This window comes from Salmo salar, chromosome ssa10 (genome assembly GCF_905237065.1).
Source record: "Salmo salar chromosome ssa10, Ssal_v3.1, whole genome shotgun sequence".
Classification (NCBI taxonomy): domain Eukaryota; kingdom Metazoa; phylum Chordata; class Actinopteri; order Salmoniformes; family Salmonidae; genus Salmo; species Salmo salar.
In genome coordinates, this window is record NC_059451.1 from 80,056,218 (window position 1) to 80,078,869 (window position 22,652).

A 22,652-nucleotide genomic window follows, 5' to 3' on the forward strand; every position below is an offset into this window, starting at 1 on the left:
CAAGTGTCTGTGACAGTGTCCAAGATGGAAACTAAGGAAGGGAAGGAAGGCACAAGCTCTTCCCTGAGAGCAGGTACCTGTCAACATCCGGGGCCATACAGGATGGCTCGCTACACCTTGTATGGAGTGGGTGTGAGAGTGTGGCCTTCCCATAAGCTGACCACTGCCTGGCCTCTGCGTGTTTGTCATGTCTTGCCGTACCAAATGGACCCAAACATTTCTGGATGTGGTAGCCGGACGCTTTTACATCAATCTGTGTTTAAAACGGAGGCGAGTGCACCACAAAACAAATTTCACATGACACTGCAATGGAGTTACACAGCCTGAGAGAGTACAGACAGTACAGACAGTGCTAGGCTACACTAGCAAAGTTCTCCTGGTGACAAAGGAGATGATTGTGGACTACAGGAAAAAGAGGACTGAGTACGCCTCCATTCTCATCGACGGGGCTGCAGTGGAGCAGGTTGAGAGCTTCAAGTTCCTTGACAGTCGTGAAGAGGGCACGACAAAACCTACTCAGGAGACTGAAAAGATTTGCCATGGGTCCTCAGATCCTCAAAAAGTTCTACAGCTGCGCCATCGAGAGCATCCTGACTGGTTGCATCACTGCCTGGTATGGCAACTGCTCGGCCTCCGACCGCAAGGCACTACAGATGGTAGTGTAAACGGCCCAATACATCACTCGGGTCAAGCTTCCTGCCATCCAGGACCTCTATACCAGGCGGTGTCAGAGGAAGGCCCTGAAAATTGTCCAAGACTCCAGCCACCCTGGTCATAGACTGTTCTCTCTGCTACTGCACGGCAAGCGGTACCGGAGCACCAAGTCAAGGTCCAGGAGGCTTCTAAACAGCTTCTACCCCCAAGCCATAAGACTCCTGAACACCTAAATTGCATTGCCCCCCCTCACCCTTTTACACCGCTGCTACTCTCTGTTGTTATCATCTATGCATAGTCACTTTAATAACTCTACCTACATCTACATATTACCTCAACTGACCGGTGCCCCCGCACATTGACTCTGTACAAGTACCCCCTGTATATTGTCTCGCTTTTGTTAGGTAGGCTCCCTGTGGCTCAGTTGGTAGCGCGTGGTGTTTGCAACGCCAGCATGGTGTGTGCAACGCCAGGGTTGTGGGTTCGATTCCCATGGGGGGCCAGTACAAAAAAAAAATGCATGAAATGATTTAAAATGTTTGCATTCACTACTGTAAGTCGCTCTGGATAAGAGCATCTGCTAAATGACTAAAATGTAAATGGTATTTTACTGCTGCTCTTTAATTACTTGTTACTTGTATTTCTTATTCTTATCAGTATTTTTAAAAACTGCATTGTTGGTTAAGGGCCCGTAAGTAAGTATTTCACTGTAAGGTCTACACCTGTGTATTCGGCGCATGTGACTAATAACATTTGATTTGATTTGACCTCTGGCCTCAGCATCCCCGCCACGCCAGGCCTTTGTTGATGTTGTTGACAAGGGAGGAAAATAGGACACAAAGGGACACAGAAAGGACACATTGGGGACAGTCGCCGTAGAAACCACGGTTGGTTCACAAGTCCTGAGGTTACTGCCAGCCCCTGGCCCTCTGGTGAGCTCCTGGCCTGGACACTGTGCTGCCTGGAAACACTACAACTAACCATCGCTGTGCTATGGACTGGCAATGTGCTTCCTCTTTAGAGCCTGTGTTTGTTTAGAGCTGTGTACATGATGGGGACAGAGGATCAGACCAAGGGGCCAGGGTTCCGGTCTAGAAGCATGGTTTCGACTGCTCCTTCAGTCTTGTACTGCAATTTAACTGAGTCCCGGGTTCAGAAAGAATTTCCATAGGTGGCCACATAGAGAAGTCAGACTGGAAAATTCCTAATAAGACACTTTAGTCATTACCTTTGTGCACAAAACATCCATTGAATTATTCAAATAATTGTCGATGAGGCTGATTTTTTTTATCCCATCATCAACATTTTATATTCATCTGATGTCTGCCATAGAATTGGATGACGTGATGACGTCGTCGCGCCCCTCCCTGGTTGCGGTCTAATCGTATTATTTTTACCCCCTCAGCCCTCGCGCTAGCCACTTTCCCTCAGGGGAATCCCGGTCGAAACTGGATGCAGTTTGATTGACATCTTATGTGGCGGTCCAATTCACAAAAGTTTCTTCCTCGGCCCTCAAATTAGCTCGAGGGCGAGAGTGAACAACTTTAATCACTTCTGGGGTTGATAAGACCAACAATTCAAAGCAAACTGTAGTCACATGTCAAACTCCAGCGGCCGCAAAGTGTCAAATTTAATCAACACGCTGCATTTTCGGCACGTGAGACAAAAATATATATGGCAAATGGGAATATGATGCTCAAAGTGACTTCATAAACATATTTTTGGAATTCTGAAATTTACTGGAATGAAAGACCATAAATCTAGCTAGCCAGCTACCTGACAGGAGTGCTAGCTAGCTATTTTAGCTTGCTCGGTACATCAATAGCTTCAGATTGGTTGTTTTTAGGCTCAACAAGATTTCCGCCGATCATCACTCTCCCTCGCTTGGGCAAGGGACATTTAAGGTACACTCGGTTGTGACGATGGCAAACGTCATTCAAGGGCTGAGGGTTGAGGTCCGAGGGCTGTCTAAATCACGTTTGGACCGCAGCCCCTGTATGCACATGTGAAGTTGGGCTGCGTAAACCAGATGCAACCTGGACATAGACGGTCCATGAATCGGCATATGTGAACGTGAGTAGATTACGTTGACAACAACATGTTGGACATGTTGGACGCGGTCTCCAGTTCTTTATACCTCAGTGGGTCAGACAGAGAGCTGTCCCAGTGAGTCACAGAGCACACCAATCACTTAATCACTGCTCTGGGGGCGGGGCATAGGGATAAAGAAAGAGGAGGAGGAACTGGGGAGAGGGGGAGTGGGCCCCGGACGGAATCAGGGTGGGAACCCAAGCAAAGCAGAGGCAGAGCACACACACACTCACGCACACACATACACACAGACAGATACAGATACATCAATATACCCATGCACACACGCACGCACACATACACACACACGTACACGCACACTGAGCTCAGCAGTGCAGACCAGTGGCCTCCACACACAAGCCCAGCGCCTGTAAAAGAGAGGGTGGGGAAGTCTTGGCTGCCGGAGAGGAAGGCCCCTCTCTGAATGCGCTCAGAGAGGAGGAGGAGGTGGAGGAGGAGGAGGAGAGAGGAAGAGTGTCTTGCTTACAGCATGGAAGCATTACAGTTGAGGAGGACAGTTCTATAGTTCTAGTTTGAAGTGATCTGTTCAAGCACAGACTGAGAGCCCATAATGTACAGCACACATGTAATCATTGACTTGGAACAAAGAAAAAAGGTGGCACCTGCTGGTAGCCACAAGGTGCTGCAGTTAGGCAGTGTGGTTTGTGTTTGCTTGTGTTTGCAATTCAACTGCAACCACACAGGCATGAAAAGGCATTGCGGTTTCAGAGAGTCAGAGTGCCACTAGGAAAAGGGTTGAGCATTATCCCGAAAAAAGGCAAGGCGACTAAATACTAATACTAAATCAGTGTTTCTAATGATGACCCAAGAAGTTTATGCCATACATGTATGTACTCCACACTGTACATCCCAAAACAACAACACACACAGTGAAGTCTGCACCCAGTGAGTTTGCAGTGCCCTAGTGCTGTTATTTACCCCTCTCTCCAGGGCCCCAGTAGAGGAAAACCCTTGCTTTGTATACCAACCAATTTCTCTCTTTCTTTCCTTCTCTCTCTCACTTTGGCTCTCTCTCTCTCTATCTCTCTCTCCCCGAGCTGACTAATGCACTCTGTACTACTGTTTTTCGTTCCGCTTTATGTACCGTTGCTATGAACATATGCTCTGAGCAAATTATAGACAAAGTTGTGGTCCGTGAGGTTTGCAGCAAGAGGAATTAGTGCAGCCATGTTCCTGTACAATAAAATAATATTGTTTTACCAGAAGTACATACTGAATACACTCACATTGCAAAGCGCGTATATATACTGTAATGCTGTGGGAGTCACACACTCAGGCAGGCGGATTAAGTCTTAAGTTCTGGTCCATAGGACGATGACGAAGAGAGAACGAGTTAAGTGTTAGTTAGAACTGAAAAACAATATGAGGGCATTTGGGGCGTAACGGTTTTAAATACTGGGAAGCCAACCAATCTGCCTCTAAGACCTACAGTTGGAACACTGTTCGTGTGCCCGCACTTCTCCCATCTATCTTCCCCGAGGTGAAGATAAAGATTTTGACACAATGATGACTCTGCCAAAAAACTTGCCAAAATCCATCAAACGAACTTGAACGGAAAATCCTGTAATGAGTCGGGACAGTTCAAGACCTCATCTAATTGAGCAACTCAGAAAGTAGTTCATTTGATGTCATTGTTAGAGGTTCTAGTCAATTTGAATGATTGACGTCTTGTTTGTGTGTCAACTGTCAAGTAGTACGCTGCCTAGATATCCAATGTACTGGTTAAACTGTAACTCAACCACTCACTTGAGTCTCAGAGGATATCTGACCGTCCCGACATTAACAACATGCAAAGTCTCCCATTTTCATATTGTCACCTCGATAAGGGGTTAAAGCCTCTTGAATATTGTCCACCTCCAGAACCTCTCTGTATCTGTCTCTCAATCAACTCTCTTTAATGTTCAATAGTGCTGTGATTGTTGGCACATGTAAATGTTCTCTGCCGACCTGCGTGTAGTGGATACAGTTAGTGCTGGGATTGTGTGGAACAAAGCTCGCTTTGAGATTACAGTTGATCCTCTCACATCCTGTTCCCCCGCGTCTGGCGGCCAGGCGGACACAGACGGACACAGATCCCAGCGGACGATAACACCACGCGGGTTATCCACCCACCCCGGCCCATGGCATCAGGCCCCCGGGGGGCCGAGGGGTAAGGCAGGTCAGGACGCCCAGCTCCTGTCAGCAGACAGCATACTGTAGGGGAGAGGGGACCCCAATGCTGTCTGAGAGAGAGGGGGAGAGGGGTAGGTGGAGAGAGAGAGCAGCCGTGGGGACCAGACACAACTGGTTCCCCGACGTAGGAGGTGAGGCCTGCCTAGGCAACAAACTCATTATGGAAAACACTGCCCAGTGTCTAAGGCGGAAGAGATCCTGATGACCCTGATAAAGCCTACAGATGGTGATACACATATCAACCTTTGCCATGCCTTGGGGACTAACAACCCACTCTCTGTAGGTCAACCCACAGCCAGACTACTGTACCTGATAAAGGCTACAGATACAGCCCACACTATAGTGGAACACAGCCAGACTCACCACATAACAGCACAGTACCTGATCAACTCTAATGATCAACTCTAATGATCAAATGAATGATCAACTCCACTGATCAACTCTTAATGATCAACTCCAATGGTCGACTCTAATTATCAAATCCAATGATCAACTCCAATGATCAACTCTTACTGATCAACTCCAAGGATCGACTCTAAATATCAAATCCAATGATCAACTCCAATGATCAACTCTAATGTGATCAACTCCAATGATCAACTCCAACGACCCTGATAAAGCCTACAGATGGTGATACACATTCTACATGTTTCCATCAGAAGTTCCTCGTCCCATTCTGTTTCCCCTGGCCTCAGTGGCTTGACAGGGAGGAGGAGAAGGCCAGCGGATTAGGCCTACCCACATGATGATGGCTCCAAACATAGGTATTTTATTCACCACCAGTCTTGCATAGCACAATGCACGCATCATCTGCATAGGGTTATCCACATGAAATGAGTTACTTGGCTATGGTTGACTCCGTTTACTGAGCGCTGTACGGGCGTTATGTTGCACATTAAATCAAGTTCTACAGCGTTCTCATCTTTCCGTGATAACGCTGTAGAAAGTATGATAGCATATCAGCTTTGTTTCCAATCATTTGCTTGAGAGTAATATAGCCAACAGGAAGAGGAGAGTGGTCCAGTATTGCTCAGTTAGTGCAGCATAGTGCTTTCACTGCCAGGGTTGTGGGTTCGATTGCCGGGGCCACAAATAGTCAAATGCATGCACACATTACTGTAAGTTGCTTTGGATAAAAGTGTCTGCAAAATGGCATATATTATTATAAATAGTGAAGTTAAAAGGAATGGCCTCTGTAGTTGTATACCACTGAAGTGATGAATGATATTTTGGGAGAGTTCATCGGTGTCAAAGCATCCACTTACGTTGCTCTTACAGTCTTAAAAAATGTGTTTTTCCTCTCTACATTAAACAAGGATGGGTTGGTTAAACACTTGGCTGTAGAATGGAATGTGTTAGGTTACGAGCTGTGTGTCGGCAGAGACTTTTGCAATCAGATGGGGCATCAAATCATTATTCTAGCAAGAATTTAATTACTACATTTCCCTCCCCACCAGTCACGTTGGATGTAAAATATGGGGAGAGAAGACAAGCCAATAAACGTAAAAAATAGATGACCACTATCATATGATAATGTACATTCACTCCTTCCTGGGATTCAATGACTAATTTATAGTGTTTACTTTGCAAAGGCTGACATTTTCTTTTCTGACCGACTCTCTATGCTCTTTTACATTTAGAATGCCTTGGGGGGGGGTGTTCCCAAATGTTTATATTTGAAGGGAATATGTTTCTTTTCAGATTTGTATTTGACTTTTCCATTTAAATGAAAAAAATAGTGGTTGTAGAAAACTTCAGCTGGTCATTATGAATATTCCAAAATGCCTTTCCTTTAATTTAGTCAAATTGGATGAAATCATGCAACACATGCATAAATTAAACCATATGTGTATGTTTTGATCATAGCAGTGCTTTTAAATACATTGTTAGGTTTGGGAGGATAGTCACACATAATTAGGATCAGATTCTATGCAGATACTGTCTGTGTTTGCATTCTTTTACGATACAGTTTCACCACAAATTACGAAGTGATTCTGAGAAAAGGAAGGAAATCTTACCAATTCATTTACAATTGGCATGGAGTATTTAGTTGCCCTGCAATTGTGACCTTCAGCTATATTACAGTACATGAGACAAAGCTATACTTTCTTTGTTGGCAGTAAAACCGCAAATGAACAAGAATAACAAATCTACACCTGAAATGTATTGCTACTTCAATGATAGCATCTTATCTCATTAAAAGGACCGCGGGAAATAAGGTGACATAATTGGGAGACATTACATGACAATGAATTCATTTGGACTGAATTGCCAATAAAGACATAGTTTACTTCAGCCTCTGTGAGCTTAGCTAGCCTATGACGGCTCAATCTCGTATAGTACATCACAGTATAACAGTGGAATCCTTTAAACTGATGACAGCTGATAGCACTCCTTCCACGAGAGGTCAATGTACAGATGCATGAACCACTTGTAGAAAATCATGATTTGCATGAAAACAACCTCCGTTGTGGAACGAGAGACAAACCCAACCAACTCATCACTGATTTTACCCATTTACGCTGCGGGCTGATATTAGCATAACATTTGCCAAAAATACTGCAGAAAACACATGTTCCGTGCACAGGCACAGTATTCCTTTAAATAAACGCGTAGAAAACTGAGAAGCATCTTCTGCATCTGACCAGTGGCAAAAATATACACCATTTTTGCTTGTGAGTCACCTGTTTAAGCCAAAACGTGAACATTATTCACATTTCCTCTGTTCAGCCCACTTCTAAACAGAGATTTAAAAAAAACACTCTAATCAGTCTGACTTATGGAGCGAGGTGATCTGTTGACCGTGACCCCTCCCCCTACCTGTCTGATCCGGGGGAGCTGGTCTGTTTAAAGGAGAAGTAGTTTGCATCTTCAGCTCCTGATCAAGTATGTGCCTGTCCTAACCCTTTCCTCTCAAGTGGCTTCCAATGAACCTGCTGACTTCCACATCTTTTATCTGTATAGACGTCTGTTTGGCTCGGGCCTACCACAGCCGCCCGGGCCGCTGGGCAGCAGTAGCACTCCCCCTCTACAACCCTCACCCCACCCCACCCGGGGGATGTGTGGGAGTGAGAGAGCGCTTCATTGGGGAGACGATACTGTATTGTATGCGCCCGGGCGAGGGGAAATAGAGACGGAACCACCCCCATCCCCTCCCTGATACCACCCCCACCAGCTCCCACATTCCACCCCAGTTAAGTTTTTCCCTCTTTTAAAATCCCCCAGACCTCTCGTTCACTTGCTAACCAGTCGGTTGGAGCTGCTAGGCATTTTTCATGCCGTCCGTTTGCCTCCTAGCTGGTCGTGCCTCGAAGTGCCTCTCTCCAGAGTTGTACTCATGGAGTCAGGCTCAGCGCTATAACTCAACTCACTGCCTGCCTGTCTGTCTGTCGGCTGCCTTCAGGCTGCTGCTTCTAAGAAAAGGTGCAGCGAGAGCAGGAGGCAATGCAGTGTAGCCCGTAGAGCAGAACGGCCTGCTAGTCTGACAGATTCTCCTCTCTGATGATTGAATAGATGTTTTTGTGTTAAAAAGCAACCTGGTCCAAAGAAACGAAGGGACTTCTACTGCATTGCTTTGTCATTAAATGTAGGATGTAGATTGAGTTATCCAGTCTCTAATAGATTCTAACAAGTGGATTCCCCAGCCCAGCCCAGGCTTTTTAGTGTTGGTATGAAATAAAAGCAGCATTCCTATGTCGTGCACTGAGAGGTTCACCTGCCCCTGTCCTGCATCCATTCTCCATTCTTGTGCAATGAGCCAGGGGCCAGAGTGATTGAACTTTTGCAATATTTCACCGCTGAGCACAACAAGAACCTCTTTGAGATGAAAAGCATGAATCACTATGGTGACAAACTGGTTGGAAAGTTAAACAGAAAGTAACCAGAGCAGGGCAGTTATACGACGGGGCCTACGTCTGCCTTTGATGCTGAGTGTAGCCGTTGAAAGGTGTCCGTTTTCATACTATAATCGCTAACGTCAAGTGCTCTGCTCTTCTGTTCAGGCTGTGAAAGCTGTGAAAGCTGAAGGTGCTCAGGCTCGGGGGCTCAGGAGATCTCTAGTGTAGATGCTCTCCACAATCTACCATATATCACATGAGATAACATTTCCAATTGAAGACGGCATTTTTCATCCTAACTGACCAGTGAGCAACAGGCCAACGTAGACAGCAGTGTTAAAACTGATAAGGTGTTGACTTCCCACAGGTTATGAAAAACTAGGGTTATAATTATGGTTGTAATCAACCCCACCATACATCACTTTTATTCAGCACTGTATTAAAACCTTACAGCTGAGTATCACTCTCTTGCCATGTATCCTGGCCTTTTCCACGTCTCCAACCAGCCCTACTGCAACTATCTGCTTTGACTATCCATAGCCCCTCCTTGCCTTGATGATGGATCTGACTTCAGTTGTATTATTTACTGTTAATAGAGGGTAATATACCATTCAATAACACCCACTTCTGTTAGCACGGGATAATTTACTCCATATTTTATGGGCTCAAGGTACAGAGCAGTGCCAATATCATTCTGCTAAGGCACATTACAACGTGAGTGAGTGAGATTGCTATAGCTTCTGTGTCCAGAGGAGGAAACACAAACATATTTTAATACCCAGCATTCAGTGTTTATGGCCTTGTTCTCCAATGTGTCAGTTAGAACATAACAAGAGAGCCAACGATTCTTTTGCACAACAGAGGGACTGTTGAAGGACGTGACCGTAATGAGTATGGTTCCATCCATGTTTCCATCCATCCTTTAGAGTCCCATTGAACTAACGGAGCTGCCAGTGTCAAGGAAGGCTGTGTTAGCATCAGCAGATAAAGGATATATATACAGTATATATCTATATTTACAGTATAATAACACAGAAATAAATATCAAATGAATGGCCTTTTTTTAAACAGATTCTTTCCTTGAATCAAGATATTTGGGGTTCTGTCCTACTCAATAACCCAGCTATTAATGTCCTTTCTTGGAAACCGAATGTAATACCAAGGAACCCGGCCAAACTGACCGACTCCATCTAAGTGCAAGCAGCGCAGAGAGAAAGCATTAGGCTTGCGGTTCCCTGATCTTTAACTCTTCAGAAAACAACGGCATCTCCCCCGATCCAAAACTAAGACTGGATCATTGAGAATAGGAAAGGTTTAGTGTTCATCATTTTGGGGGATTTAAGTGAAAAACTTCAGTGGGAGTGGAATATGCATTTCTTTTCCCCTTGCAGTTGATTATGATTATGTGGGAATTTGCAGATTCGGGAGGAGACGGACTGTAACATTTGTCTATTGAGGAGGTCTATTCCATTACTTCATATGCCACCCTGAACAACACTACTGTCATACATACAACATAATTAAAGAACACGGCTACTCTCGTCATTCACTAATTGCACAAATCAAATTAGTATCAAAAACAATCTACATAGAAAAACCCATGGAGTATTGACAATAAAACCCTGAGCTAAATACTCAATAAATGGTCACATCCATCCACTGACCTTTCTTCCTACAGTACTGGAGCTGTTGATCTCACGGGTAATTGGCCATGGCAGCAGCCAATCACTAACCAGTATGAGTCAATCTCTACAGTACCAGTACCCACTGTCTGGCTCTAGCTCTGAGAGAGCGTAGTGAAACATCCCTGGTTTCGCTGTCAGTGAGTATCATGGAGGAAAGTATGGTAGCACGGTACGAGAGAGAAAAAACAAATCTGTCTCATCTCTGCCTCCTCTGAAGAAGAGGTTCTCTCTCTCTCTCTCTCTCTCTCTCTCTCTCCGGGGTGTAGGATGGAGGAAAACATCCGCCTAAAGTTCAATCGCACGGCTAACTAAAGGCTTTGACCAGAGATGTGTCTGGTTCATGAGTCAAGTAGTTCGAATAATTCATACAAATGTTCTAAAAACATAAGCAGCGTAGTTCACATGCAGTATCAGTAACCGGATCGATTTCTCAGTGATAAAGCAAGGCGTGACATGTGGTACTGTTCAGTTCAAGTCTCCCTGAAACTTGGCAAAAAAGAAAATATGAAAAAAAGGAGCGCAAAAGAGATGCTGAACGCAGAAGAAAATGAGACGAGATCCATTACAAAAGCGCCAGATTTACAACAAAGAGAAACGCTTTTAGAGGGGTTGGAGCTAAGTCAGCCGCTCCTAAATAGCAGTGATTGTTAACAGAACTATTGGATTAAATGCATAGTCGAACCGCACTTTAACAGCGACAAACATTTCTAAATGAAACAAATGTATAAAAGTCCCTGTGAAAAAAGCCATACAAAAGAGGTCTGCGGAATTCCGTTTCAAACAAAAGCACCGTAAATGTAAATGTCTGTCTGCTTGTAGCTCGTTCTGACTGTCTGTACATGCACACACACACACACACACACACACACACACACACACACACACACACACACACACACACACACACACACACACACACACACGAACCAAGCAATGGACACAACCAATTTCCTAAGATTAACAACAGATGTGTCCATCTATTTCTGTTCAACAACGTTCTCTACAATAATACCATTAGTTGTCTCCTCATTTGCTATATCATTTTTCAACCATACTTTTTCCCCATTAGACTTTGGTGCTTCTGGTAACCTTTCCATAACTTTGCTGCAGCCAGCAATGTATGGCATGCTTTTAACCAGAAGTTCAACGCAAATCATTAAGTCAAAAGAAATCAAGCCACGCTGCAGAAATGTAACGGTGTGAACTGAAATGAGGACACATCGGACTGGAATCTGTTGTAACGGTAACATATGAAGTCATCTTGAGTTTGAGTTTGCCAACGGGTATTGTTATACAATAGAGAGTCAAAGATGTTGTGTGCAGTTGGTTGAAGTTTGACTCTGTGATGTTCTTGGGTTTGGCTTGTGAAGAGGCTTGGGTGGTCGGGGCTTGGTAGTGAATTGATTTCTACTCTCAGGCTACCATTTGGAGGAGATGGTGACATCCTCAATACAAAATGTAACCTGTTTTACATCACAGCTTCAATACTTTGCCCGAAAGCAATGACCAATGACTTCCATTGCAATCCAGTCCTCCCTGCAAATAAGATCTGAAGTAGCTCTTCTAACGTCAGCCGTATGCCTCCCCACAAAATGTAGAAAACGTATTGCGCCACACATTTACAGTAGGTCTATGTCTGCAAACATGTCTTTCAGAGTTGTGGACATTACAGCGTCAGTCCACGGTACAGAAGACAACGGACTCTCCCAAGGTGCCCAGACTAACCTACTCGCAGCTCCTGTCCGAAGACAGTCCTCTCCCCCAGGGCGGAGCAATTCCACCGGCCGTAGCGAAACTGGTACTGACACTCATTGATGCCCAGCTGGGCGCCCTCCCCCACCACGATGATGGCGTCCGGGCGGCTCTGGCAGATGGCCCGTTGGCGAGGCGCCAGCCCAGGGATCTTGTTGCAGATGATGTTGGCACCCAACGCCACCACGGAAGACAGGGCCCTATGGATGGAGAGGTAAACCACACACACACACACACACACACACACACACACACACACACAAACATAGTCAGTTAGCGGTACTGGAGGACCGATAGACTGAGTCACATTACATAGACTTTAGGCCTCTCCAGACCAGGATTAAATTCAACCAAAGCCATGATGAGCATTCCGTAGGCACTCAGTGCTGTCTTGCTAAAAAATATTACAATTTCATGGATCAGAGGTGAATGAAAGAGAGCATCTGAAACCATTATCTGATGCGAAGCTGAATAACAACACTACACAGCATGGTAAAACAGATCCAAAGCAGAAAATGACATTGGGTTTATTTGCTTGCTGACCATGCCTCTCCCCGCATTGGTTTGGCTCGTGACCGTAGAGAAATGAGTTGGGGTTTTGCGTTAATTGTTAGGTAACGTGGTTAGAATTGTTTCCAGGCGTGGGCAAGCCGTGCCTTCCATTTGTAACTGGGCTTCTCAAATTTAGGCATGGTTCACTTCTCAACCAAGAAGTCACACAACTATGTTATCCTTATTGCATTTGATATGTATGAGTTTAAAGCGCACATGCGGCATAACACACTGCCTACAAATAGATTTCCTGTGCGAGACGTCTTTCATTTATCCACATTTGTAGAGCAACGCCACGGTATGCCTGGCTAGCACGCAAGGTTTCCGACACCAGCCCTCCTGCGCGCCCTATGAAGTGTTGCTCCTCCAAGCGTAAAGATGAAGCAGTCATTTAACCCATGACAAGACACCTAGGAGCTTCTACTACTGATCGTCGCTTTGGGAGTTAATATAATCCCGGTTCCGGACACATGTTGGATGGGTTTGGAACAGTCACGTACCAGAAAACAGACGGCTTAACAAATGGGGTTATTTCTCCATCAGTGTGTTTATAGCCATCCAAACCCTGCAGATACATGCCTTTCAAACATGTCAGTAGACAAGGAGCAGTAAAAGAGCATAAAGGCGAATGCCAGCTTTGATGTATGACGTAGGGCCTCCGAGGGCTTTACCGCAAGCAGGGCAGGCTGATGCAGGCAAGTTGTGTGTCAGCAAAAAAAAAATGACAGAGGAGGAGAGAGAGGGGCGGAGAAAGGGGGGGGGGGGGGTCAGAGAGAGGGGGAGAGAAGAGAGGGAGAGAGAGAGGGAAGAGAGGGAGAGGGAGAGAGGAGAGAGAGGGGGAGAGAGACAGAAGAGAGGGAGAGAAGAGAGGGAGAGAAAGAGGTCGACTGCATTTGTGGATTACCCTTCAAAAGGATTATGGAACAAAACCATACTGCCCTTATGACTCAAAGAACAAAAAGAGTGAACGTTGACCCAACATGTTCCTCTTCTGTTGATTAGCTGTCTTTCTATCTTTCGTTCTTTCGTTCTTTCAATGGTTTATTCTCCGTTAGTCAACACCTCTGTAAAACATTTTGGCTTGTGCGTCAGCTCACATTTACATTTGAGTCCTTTAGCAGACACTCTTATCCAGAGCGACTTACAGTAGTGAGTGCAGACATTTTCTATGTGTTTTTCTTCTTCGTGCTGGTTAAAGCTTATGCCTTTTACTAGATTAGCTGTCTCCAGACCAAAAAATAAACCTTGAATGCAAAACCACATGACATGTTCAAATGAAACTATAACTGCAACATGTACATGTATCTTTGGGCAAAACAGAGCTTTTTCTTATTCACACTGTTTGGTACTTCATCTGCACTAGAGGAGAATGTACTATGGATGTAATGTGAGCGAGTGTCAGTTCTTTCCATCCTTGCAAACGTTGTTAAAATGCTTAAAAATGCAAACATTTGAGTCCAGTGAATTCAAAAAGGAACTGCAAAGGATTTCAGTGGTTCAAGGGAGACGATTCAGACATCCCACCATGAGCAGCGTAGACCTCTCCCCTTTCCATATCCAAAATGATATGATAAATTAGGCTCACCAATGCTTTGACCTTTGCAAACATGACATAATCACCATCACCAGGCATTGAGAATTAGGTGTATAATCAATCCAAGTCTGGCAAATGCCGTTAGAACGCTCTCAAATGTAATTGAAAATACGGTATATTTTTCATTTATATCAGTTCAAAACTGAAATTGAGATATAAAGCAAAGAATTAGTGAAGCACAAAGCTCTAAAGTAACTCTTTAATACCTCTCAAACCCTCTGGTTCCTTGACGTCTACTGAACAAAACAATCAAAATGCTCCAACAACCTTCTCTATCGTAAAACAACCCCCATGGAGTATGTGGTTTAAATGTGTGGTTCATATACTGTATGATGCTACTATTCATGAGGTCAGGTGCACTGTAACTGATGCTCTAGGAATGTACACAGATGCTCTAGGACTACATCACATGCATAGATCCTAAATATCCTATAACAACAGCAATAACCGTAACACCTCTCGGTATCTTCTCGGTCAGCAACAAGTCACCGTGCAGCTCACTGTCTGTTAAAACGGTAACTAGGACATGATGATGTTGCTACTACTCTCCTGGATCACAATATCCTGGCCATGTTCACCTGCCAATTCCCAGCATCACTGTCTAACATGGGCTTGCGAAAGCATCAGACAATGCAAAAAAACAGAGCATTCCTCAGTTAAGCTGTTAAATCCCTGCAGCATCAAAGTGCACAAATGCGATTATGTTTGCTTAGTGGCGACTCTGTGTGCACAGTGTCAGTTCGGGAACAACTAGCACTCCAATAGACAGATACAAAGGGAGAAAACACAGATCACAAGCAAAATATGTAAATTGGTAACCATGCTGTATATTAATACAAGTATAATGCACATTATATACACACACATTTATATATATATATATAATACAGCTATATCATCTACGATAGCTACAAACAATTATTCTCCATATGCTATAGGCTACAGTATGTAGCGATGTTAACAATAGTAAATCCAGGGATTCCCACAGTATATTATAGTGCACGCGGGCCACCAAAGCAAAATAACCTTCCCCCAAACCTTACATTATAAGGTGGTGGGTTCGATGACAGGGTGTTGTAAAGGGGAGGGATGCGTGGTTCTACACACACACACACACACACACACACACACACACACACACACACACCTATTCCATCAGTCGAATGCCTTTGATGTGACACAGCATTAAGCTCACAGGTATGTTTCACTGAGAAATATCTCAGTCACAATTGTCTCATGAGGCAGGGAATTCGAGTGGATTTATTTGGTGAGATTTGTCAGAATTGCTTCTTGGCCAAATTTGATGAAATAGCAACTGTGAAAACAAAACAAATCTACAAGATTTGTCTAAGCTAAAGATATGATATCAATTCATAATATTTACTTTAAGTCAAAACAAATCTTTCTGTAGTCAAAAGCTTTTAAATCTTGACTGTCCAGTCTAACACCCTTGTATGTATTTGTGTTATATATGTAGGTTATAGCAAATCTGTGGGCAAGTTAAACAAATTAACAGTGCAGCTTGTTTTCATTCGAAATGTCTTATTCCACTTTGATGTTATTAAGGTTTAAATGGAAATCGAAAACCTATTTCTAAAGTTCCTCATTTTAAAAACCTTATACTGATCATATTTGGTGAGGTGGTGCAATAATCACAACTTTAAAGGTGTGATTCAGCTAACATTTGCATATTTCTTCATGGAATGACGGCGTGTTCTGACTAATACCTCTGTCTGAGGATGAGTCATTTGCCACCCATGTAGTTCACCGAATTTCACTGTTAGATTAACACGCATTTAGCTGCACATGTAATGAGAGAGGAAGGAACACTTTGGAGGATGGGGATCACATTCCTCCGTGTTTCTTATTCCACTTTAAAATCATCCTCATCCCTAAAAAAGTATTTCATTTGCGGCACTGTACTGTAATAAAGCATGTTTAAATTATGAAAACAAAATGATATATGTAGTTTATAATGTGCAAACGAATAGGCTACTAAAGATAGATCACAGCCACTTTTAACTGCAACCATAAACCACATCTATTTTAACATTAAGTTTGGGGTCTCCAGCACGGGGATGGATACAACGTATGGTTCGGTAATTATTTTTGAAGGAAAAAAATAAACGTTCTCCTGCGTGAGCAACTCGTTCTTTTAATTCAATGATACAATTATGACCCGTGTCAATCATGTGCGTGTCATAGACCGATGTTTTACAGCTACTTTTCCAGATGTGGCTTTAAATTGTAACTTGGTAAATCTGCATGAGACTATGGTGATGTAATGCATAAAGCATAATCCCTATCCACAAATTGTGACAGGTAATCATCCACCGCATGCGTAAAAGCTATTCATAAAGGGGAAATAATGAAATAATGTTCACTCTTCATTCAATTGTCTTGAACATCTCTGCCACTCTGTGGCCAAATGAAACCGTGTCCAACCGTCATTACAATGTCGTAAAAGAGGATTTGGGTCCTAACTTTTTTTTTTTAAATAATGTAGTATGTCACCTCATCGAACGACCTGCCCATAAAATAAGACGTCAGGTAATTAACATCGACTTCATCCGTTGTTTCCCACGTGGACCGGAGGGATGCCCTACCTACCTGAAGCATACGCATTGATAATGAATGTATTTCGAGTATCCTTTAGTCATTTTAAACGGTAACGTCTAGAACATCATCGAATGTGGGGAAATACAAAGTAATACATCAAAGTCGGTGCGTAAAATACACACCCAAGTGCACAAAAATAACATATCGAAATCGCTTTCTATCTCCATTTTGCTATAGCCTAGTTGTCTTAAATTACTAGTTCTAGTCAAGCATGTTGTAGGCTATATTTTATATTAAAACCGTTTGGATTAGACTAGCATGTGCACTGTGAAGCAAACATCCATCATCAACATGGGCTACCGTAACCAACAACCTGCGGTAATATTTCGGAGAAAGATTTAACAATAACAACTATAAAGCAGAGTACATATAATCGAAAATGAAATTCATTCTTAGTATGTCTCCCAAACACACAAAATCACACCAGTAAGGCAACTAAGGGGTCGGGTGATTGAGTCAACTTACAGGTAGCTCCCACTCGTAAGTATGAGGAAGATCTGTGGATAGTAGACTGACAGTAGTACACTGCGCGACGAGAAGATGATCATGATGACATTGAACAAATGGCCGCTTTCTGGTGGAGTGAGAAAAAAATAGTGGGATAGAGTCCTCTTTAAATCCTTGATGTCGCGCGTTTTAGTTCCCCTTTGCTCAAAAATCAAAGAGCTGACACCCGGGTTGGTGCGATGCGTCTGTGGTGCTCGCTTGAGTGGCGGTGCTATGCAGCTCCTAGCTCCCAGTCCCAGGGCCGTGAGTGTGCAGCGGGCGCGGAGATTGGCTCTGTCATCTCTCAGCGGTAGAGGCTGTTACAGAGTGTGGTTCCCGAGACGGAATGATGATGGTTTTAGGGATTTTGGATGGCAGAAAAGTGCTTTTCTCCACACTCATGAGTGTCGTGGCTGCCATTGGGCAGAGAGAGACACTGCTATCCGCCCACTTCTGCGCCACGGCAGGACAATAGGGTGCCAGTGATCCGCTGCTCCCCTGGACAGGGCTGCCTTTCATTCATCAAATCAGGCCCAAAAGTAAACAAACACTGGCGCACTCACTGACTGTTTCATCTTCAGGCCTACTGCTTCACACTAACACATCATCAGGCAACAAAAAAAAAACGATGTGCGTAATGTGCATAAAGCAATTGGTCTTGCACACATTTTATCCAATCCTTTAAAAAAGTTAAAACGTTGTGAATAGCCTAATACGTAACAACATATAAATGATAATGACTTTATCCTATCAATCAAAGAGGAGGCTACTGCTGGTTTTGAAGCAGGTTAGCGTTTTTCATCTTGTTCTGGAGGCAGCACTGCAGGGAGGTAGGTCACTAGCTGGCATAGCCACAAAGTCATACAATCAGTTTTTAAACCTAACCCTAACCTTAACCACACTGCTAAACCTAATGTCTAAACCTATCCTTAAATTAAGACCAAAAAGTTCATTTAAGTTTTCATTCATTTTTACAATATCGACCATTTTGACTTTCCAGCTGGCCTATATAAGGTGAAATCGCTCAGTTTCGCTTCTGTGACAAGAGTCATGACAATAAACATCAACCTGCGGTTTTAACACAGGATCTACAGGGCGATCTTGGCGTTGAACCCGGTGAGTGAAAGGCTCTGTCTGCACCATCGCTTCAGCACAAAGTGATGTCACTCGTCACCTGTAGACTCCAGTCATTGTGTGTGAAGAGGGTATCACGAAAGATTTTCCCAGGCTAAAGAAGGGGGGGGGGGGGTAAGCGCGGGAATGAGCTAACTGGTTTGGCTTGATAAAAACCTGAGATATCTCGTCACGCTTCACTTGGTGTGATTTCCCCCCCTATTTGAACTGTTAAGATATGAATACCTGTGGAGGTTACCCGTTAGGCCTATTTCTCTTAAGGCTGGTGTAGGAGAAGGAAAGGTGAGCTCCCACCAATGGAACGCGCTGGGAGATGACACCTGTTGTTTTTGTTTAGATAACCCTGACTGGCTCTGGATGATGAGGAACACTAGCCTGGAAAAAAATGTAGGAGTAAAGAAAACAGGACATAGAGTTGTCCAAGGTATGACTCTTGTTGAAATATCCTAACGTTATATAAAAACGTTTTTTTTTTACTGGGTGTATTATATTTTTTACTCATATCAATTCAGTCCAAACCATCGGGGTAGGCTACCCTGCAGACAATACAGACCTACAACAGAGACAGGTAATCAAAAGTATCTAACCGTTTGTGTAATATCGTTTGTATTTATGCAAATAGACATGAACAATACCCTGGGTAGGAATAGAATAAAGTCCAAAAAGGTGTATTACTCATGTTATCCGTTTTTCTTTTTGCACACACACAGCATATATAATTCCTCCGTTTTTTTTATACATCAAGATGAGCTATTGCAAAACAAGTAAAAACTCCATCTGGGCTGTGGAATGTGGAAATACAACTCAGCCAGGCTGCCTCTATTAATGAAGGTATGCAGCAGTGAGCCAGAGCCCGGCTGAGGGGTCAAACGATCTATAGAGCGACAAACCAACAAGACTCTGAGCAGATTAACCACAACCGAGACTGAATATGAATTCATCTACTATTTGGCCAACCGCAACAACAACAACAACAACATGTACACAGCTTTTACGCACATCCAACCGTTGTCCTTGATGGCTATGGGTGTCAGGTTCATTTCAACACTGACATGGGTGGATTAGGCTATCATCACACTGAGATTTTGAAATTGTTTTGTAAAAGTTAGTGAGGTCAAAAGGGCAGTTGCGTCTGCCGCCCGCAGAAGAACACTGCATTTATATGGGCATTCAGAAAATACATGTGGCTGAGCATTCAGATTACCCACGAGGCTCAGTATGTTGCAGGTTATATTTAAAACAACAATAATAATACAGACAAGAAAGTAACATAAACATATAAGCAGTTGATATAAGTATTACATTTACACTTACCCAAGCCTTAAGTAGATGATGCCAAAGCACAAGAAGACGTACAAATTCCACCTTCGGAGGGGTCTGTGCATGATCATAACCGCTTCTGGGACGGGCCATTCACTAGAATGAAGTGGTCATTCTTGCGTTCACATTGGCAACACTTCAGTATCTAACCTTTCCAGATGCAGATATAACTTCTCTTTTCCAAAATGTCAAATCTAAACTCCTTTGAAATCTTTCTCCGTTTAAAATCCATAGTCAACGGGTAACAGGTGAGACAGAGAGTGATGGTGATCCAAAACGTGGTCGTTAAAAGAGTTCGACAACAAAACACTTATGAGAGAGCGATGGGTCGAGGAGTAAGATGAGTTCTCCAGTGAACCATTCTTATATTTCGTCCTTTGTATCAAAGTAGGACAAGTTATGTATTCTCACTTGTTCTTGCGTGCGCCAGGTACATTTACACCCGGTGCAATGTCCTCCTTGTCCTCCTCTCGTCTGTATTGAGGCCGTAACACATCGGTTGCAGTTCCTCTCCTTTGACGACATCTTAAATTCTTTCCATGTAGCTGCAGGTATTCTAATGCAGGTAACAAAAGCCCTATCCACGCCTCCTCCTTTGAGCTGGTATGGATATGCAAGGATTGGGACGGGCTTCTGGGTTGAGCTGAACACGTGTAGTTGTTGTACAGCTACAGTAACATACAGCGAAACTCACCGAAACTTCCTTATATAGGCTATTTGAGGTTGCAACCATGGGTATTGCACAACAGGAGATACTAGACTACTCTCATCAAGTAGACAAATAATGCTAGCGATTAGTCCATGCACCAGCTTACAATATGAACCTTGAGTAAAATTCTAGAGACATTTCATATGTATAGCATAACCGATCACAAATTCTACTTGTTTGCCACCTGTTATGAATTAATCTATAGACAATATTTAAAGCTCATTAAGGAAATGCATTTCTTATCATTTATTACATCAAATCATAGGGTTCGTTTTCAACAAATAGGCGACAGAATTTCCTACTATGACAAATGCGTTTTAAAACAACATGTAAAAATAGGCAGTTGACTTTGCACAGGGGGACCATCATTTCATGATGCGCACAATCTTGATGCTTCTTGAGTGTCTGTCCCCTGTGGTGCTCTTTTGGTGTATAATACTCCCCCTGGTGGCTACAGGAGACAACTGTTGTCGTACTGTTAGAGGGAGGTGTCTTCCGTGTTACTATAGAGGCCTGTATGACGTGAGTGAGTGTGCTTTTGTATGCCGACAGTTTGGCTAAGTTCCTGCACTTATATTTGAACATGATGTGCACTTGTGTAATCTTTAGAAAGTGTAAATCACCATAAATATGCAATATGCAAATGAATTTAAATATGGTCCTGTTAATTTATGTTTTTTTATATTGCTGCATTTGAATGGTCTTGCAAAGAAATGTAATTCGTTATTCAAGATTCTATACGATTTTTGATTATATAATACACTTTGTTAAAACAACACATAAACCGTAAGTGATATACCATATTAGAACAAAACTATACGCATGAAATCGTCTAAACTGGAATAATAATTACAGCATAAACTAAAATTACAGACATCAGACCCATGTATTTGGTTCTGAGAGTTGTTGTTGACCACAAGAAACAGACAAACCACAGAAACCTTTGTTTCAAGACATCCCTGCTTTGTGGTTTCCGGGCCTTTTTCTTCAAAACATGCCCATCCAAATTCCAGATGGATTTCTGAAATAATGAATGTCAACATAAAGACCCAGGGTGACATAAAAAGACACGTATTTGATGTATTCCTGTAAAAGATGGACTTATTTCTCTCTCTTCAAATGTAACTCTTGGTAAAGGCTGGGTGGGGATGGTCCTGTTTAGTTCAATTAAAATGTTCAAAGGAGCGATTTTTTTTTATTAAGCCCGATCATCAAAGACCAGCAGGGACACAATTTGTCACCCGCCACAGTCATTGCAGACATGTCACACGCACGCACGCACGCACGCACGCACGCACGCACGCACGCACGCACACACACACACACACACACACACACACACACACACACACACACACACACACACACACACACACACACAAAGAGTATATGGGACCGGGAGTACTCATCAATCTAGCCACGTCATATGCGCCACATAACACAATGCACCGAGTGGTTTAAAAGGGAAAACTGTGGTGACATTCATGTGATTGTAGTTCATGTGATAATTCATTAAGACAGTCAAAGACAGTTGCAGACAGTCAAGAACATTTAGATATTGATGATGTTCAAATGAGTTACATATTTACAGTGCATATCATATGTAGGGTCAGGAGTTTTTCCTGACCACAAAACCTTGGGTCTCAACTACGTAATCAGGAAAACTCCTGGACCTATTTGGTTTTGTTTTGTCTTTTTGACCACTTCCTCTTACCTGTAGATAGAGTCACTATTTGACCCAATCACCAACATTGTGTTGCACATGTAATACACTAAATTGTATGGACCGTTTTGGCCCAATTATATTGTGTTTCTAAATTCCAAAGGCTGTCCCGTGAAAGGTTCTGATATCTCTACAGTTTGCTCCTCTAGCCAGCGTTGCTTTCCAATGTGAAGCAAAACAAGTTTGACGATTGCACAATTGTATCTGCTTCTTTAAATTTACGATCTTTTAAAACTGCAGGAGGGTAGAAGGAAAGTGAAAAAAAAATCTCGGTCTGTATTTTGGCAGACGTCAGATGATATGT

The 22,652-nt window shown here is 43.2% G+C and overlaps 1 protein-coding gene across 2 annotated transcripts in view; it reads right to left on the reverse strand.

The window, feature by feature from the left end:
* LOC106560992 (protein Wnt-7b) overlaps positions 1-20,588 on the reverse strand; it is a 35,436-nt gene extending 14,848 nt beyond the window's left edge. The window contains exons 1-2 of one of the 2 annotated variants that reach the window (XM_014124504.2): positions 19,911-20,588; positions 12,185-12,411 (exon numbers count right to left, since the gene is read on the reverse strand). In XM_014124504.2, coding sequence (XP_013979979.1) covers positions 12,185-12,411; positions 19,911-19,987 — 304 coding nt within the window. In that variant the 5' untranslated portion in view covers positions 19,988-20,588. Of the gene's footprint in view, positions 1-12,184; positions 12,412-17,441; positions 18,038-19,910 lie in introns of those variants that run through there. The other variant, XM_014124503.2, reaches the window with a different exon arrangement.
* Between the last annotated feature and the right edge of the window lie 2,064 nt (positions 20,589-22,652).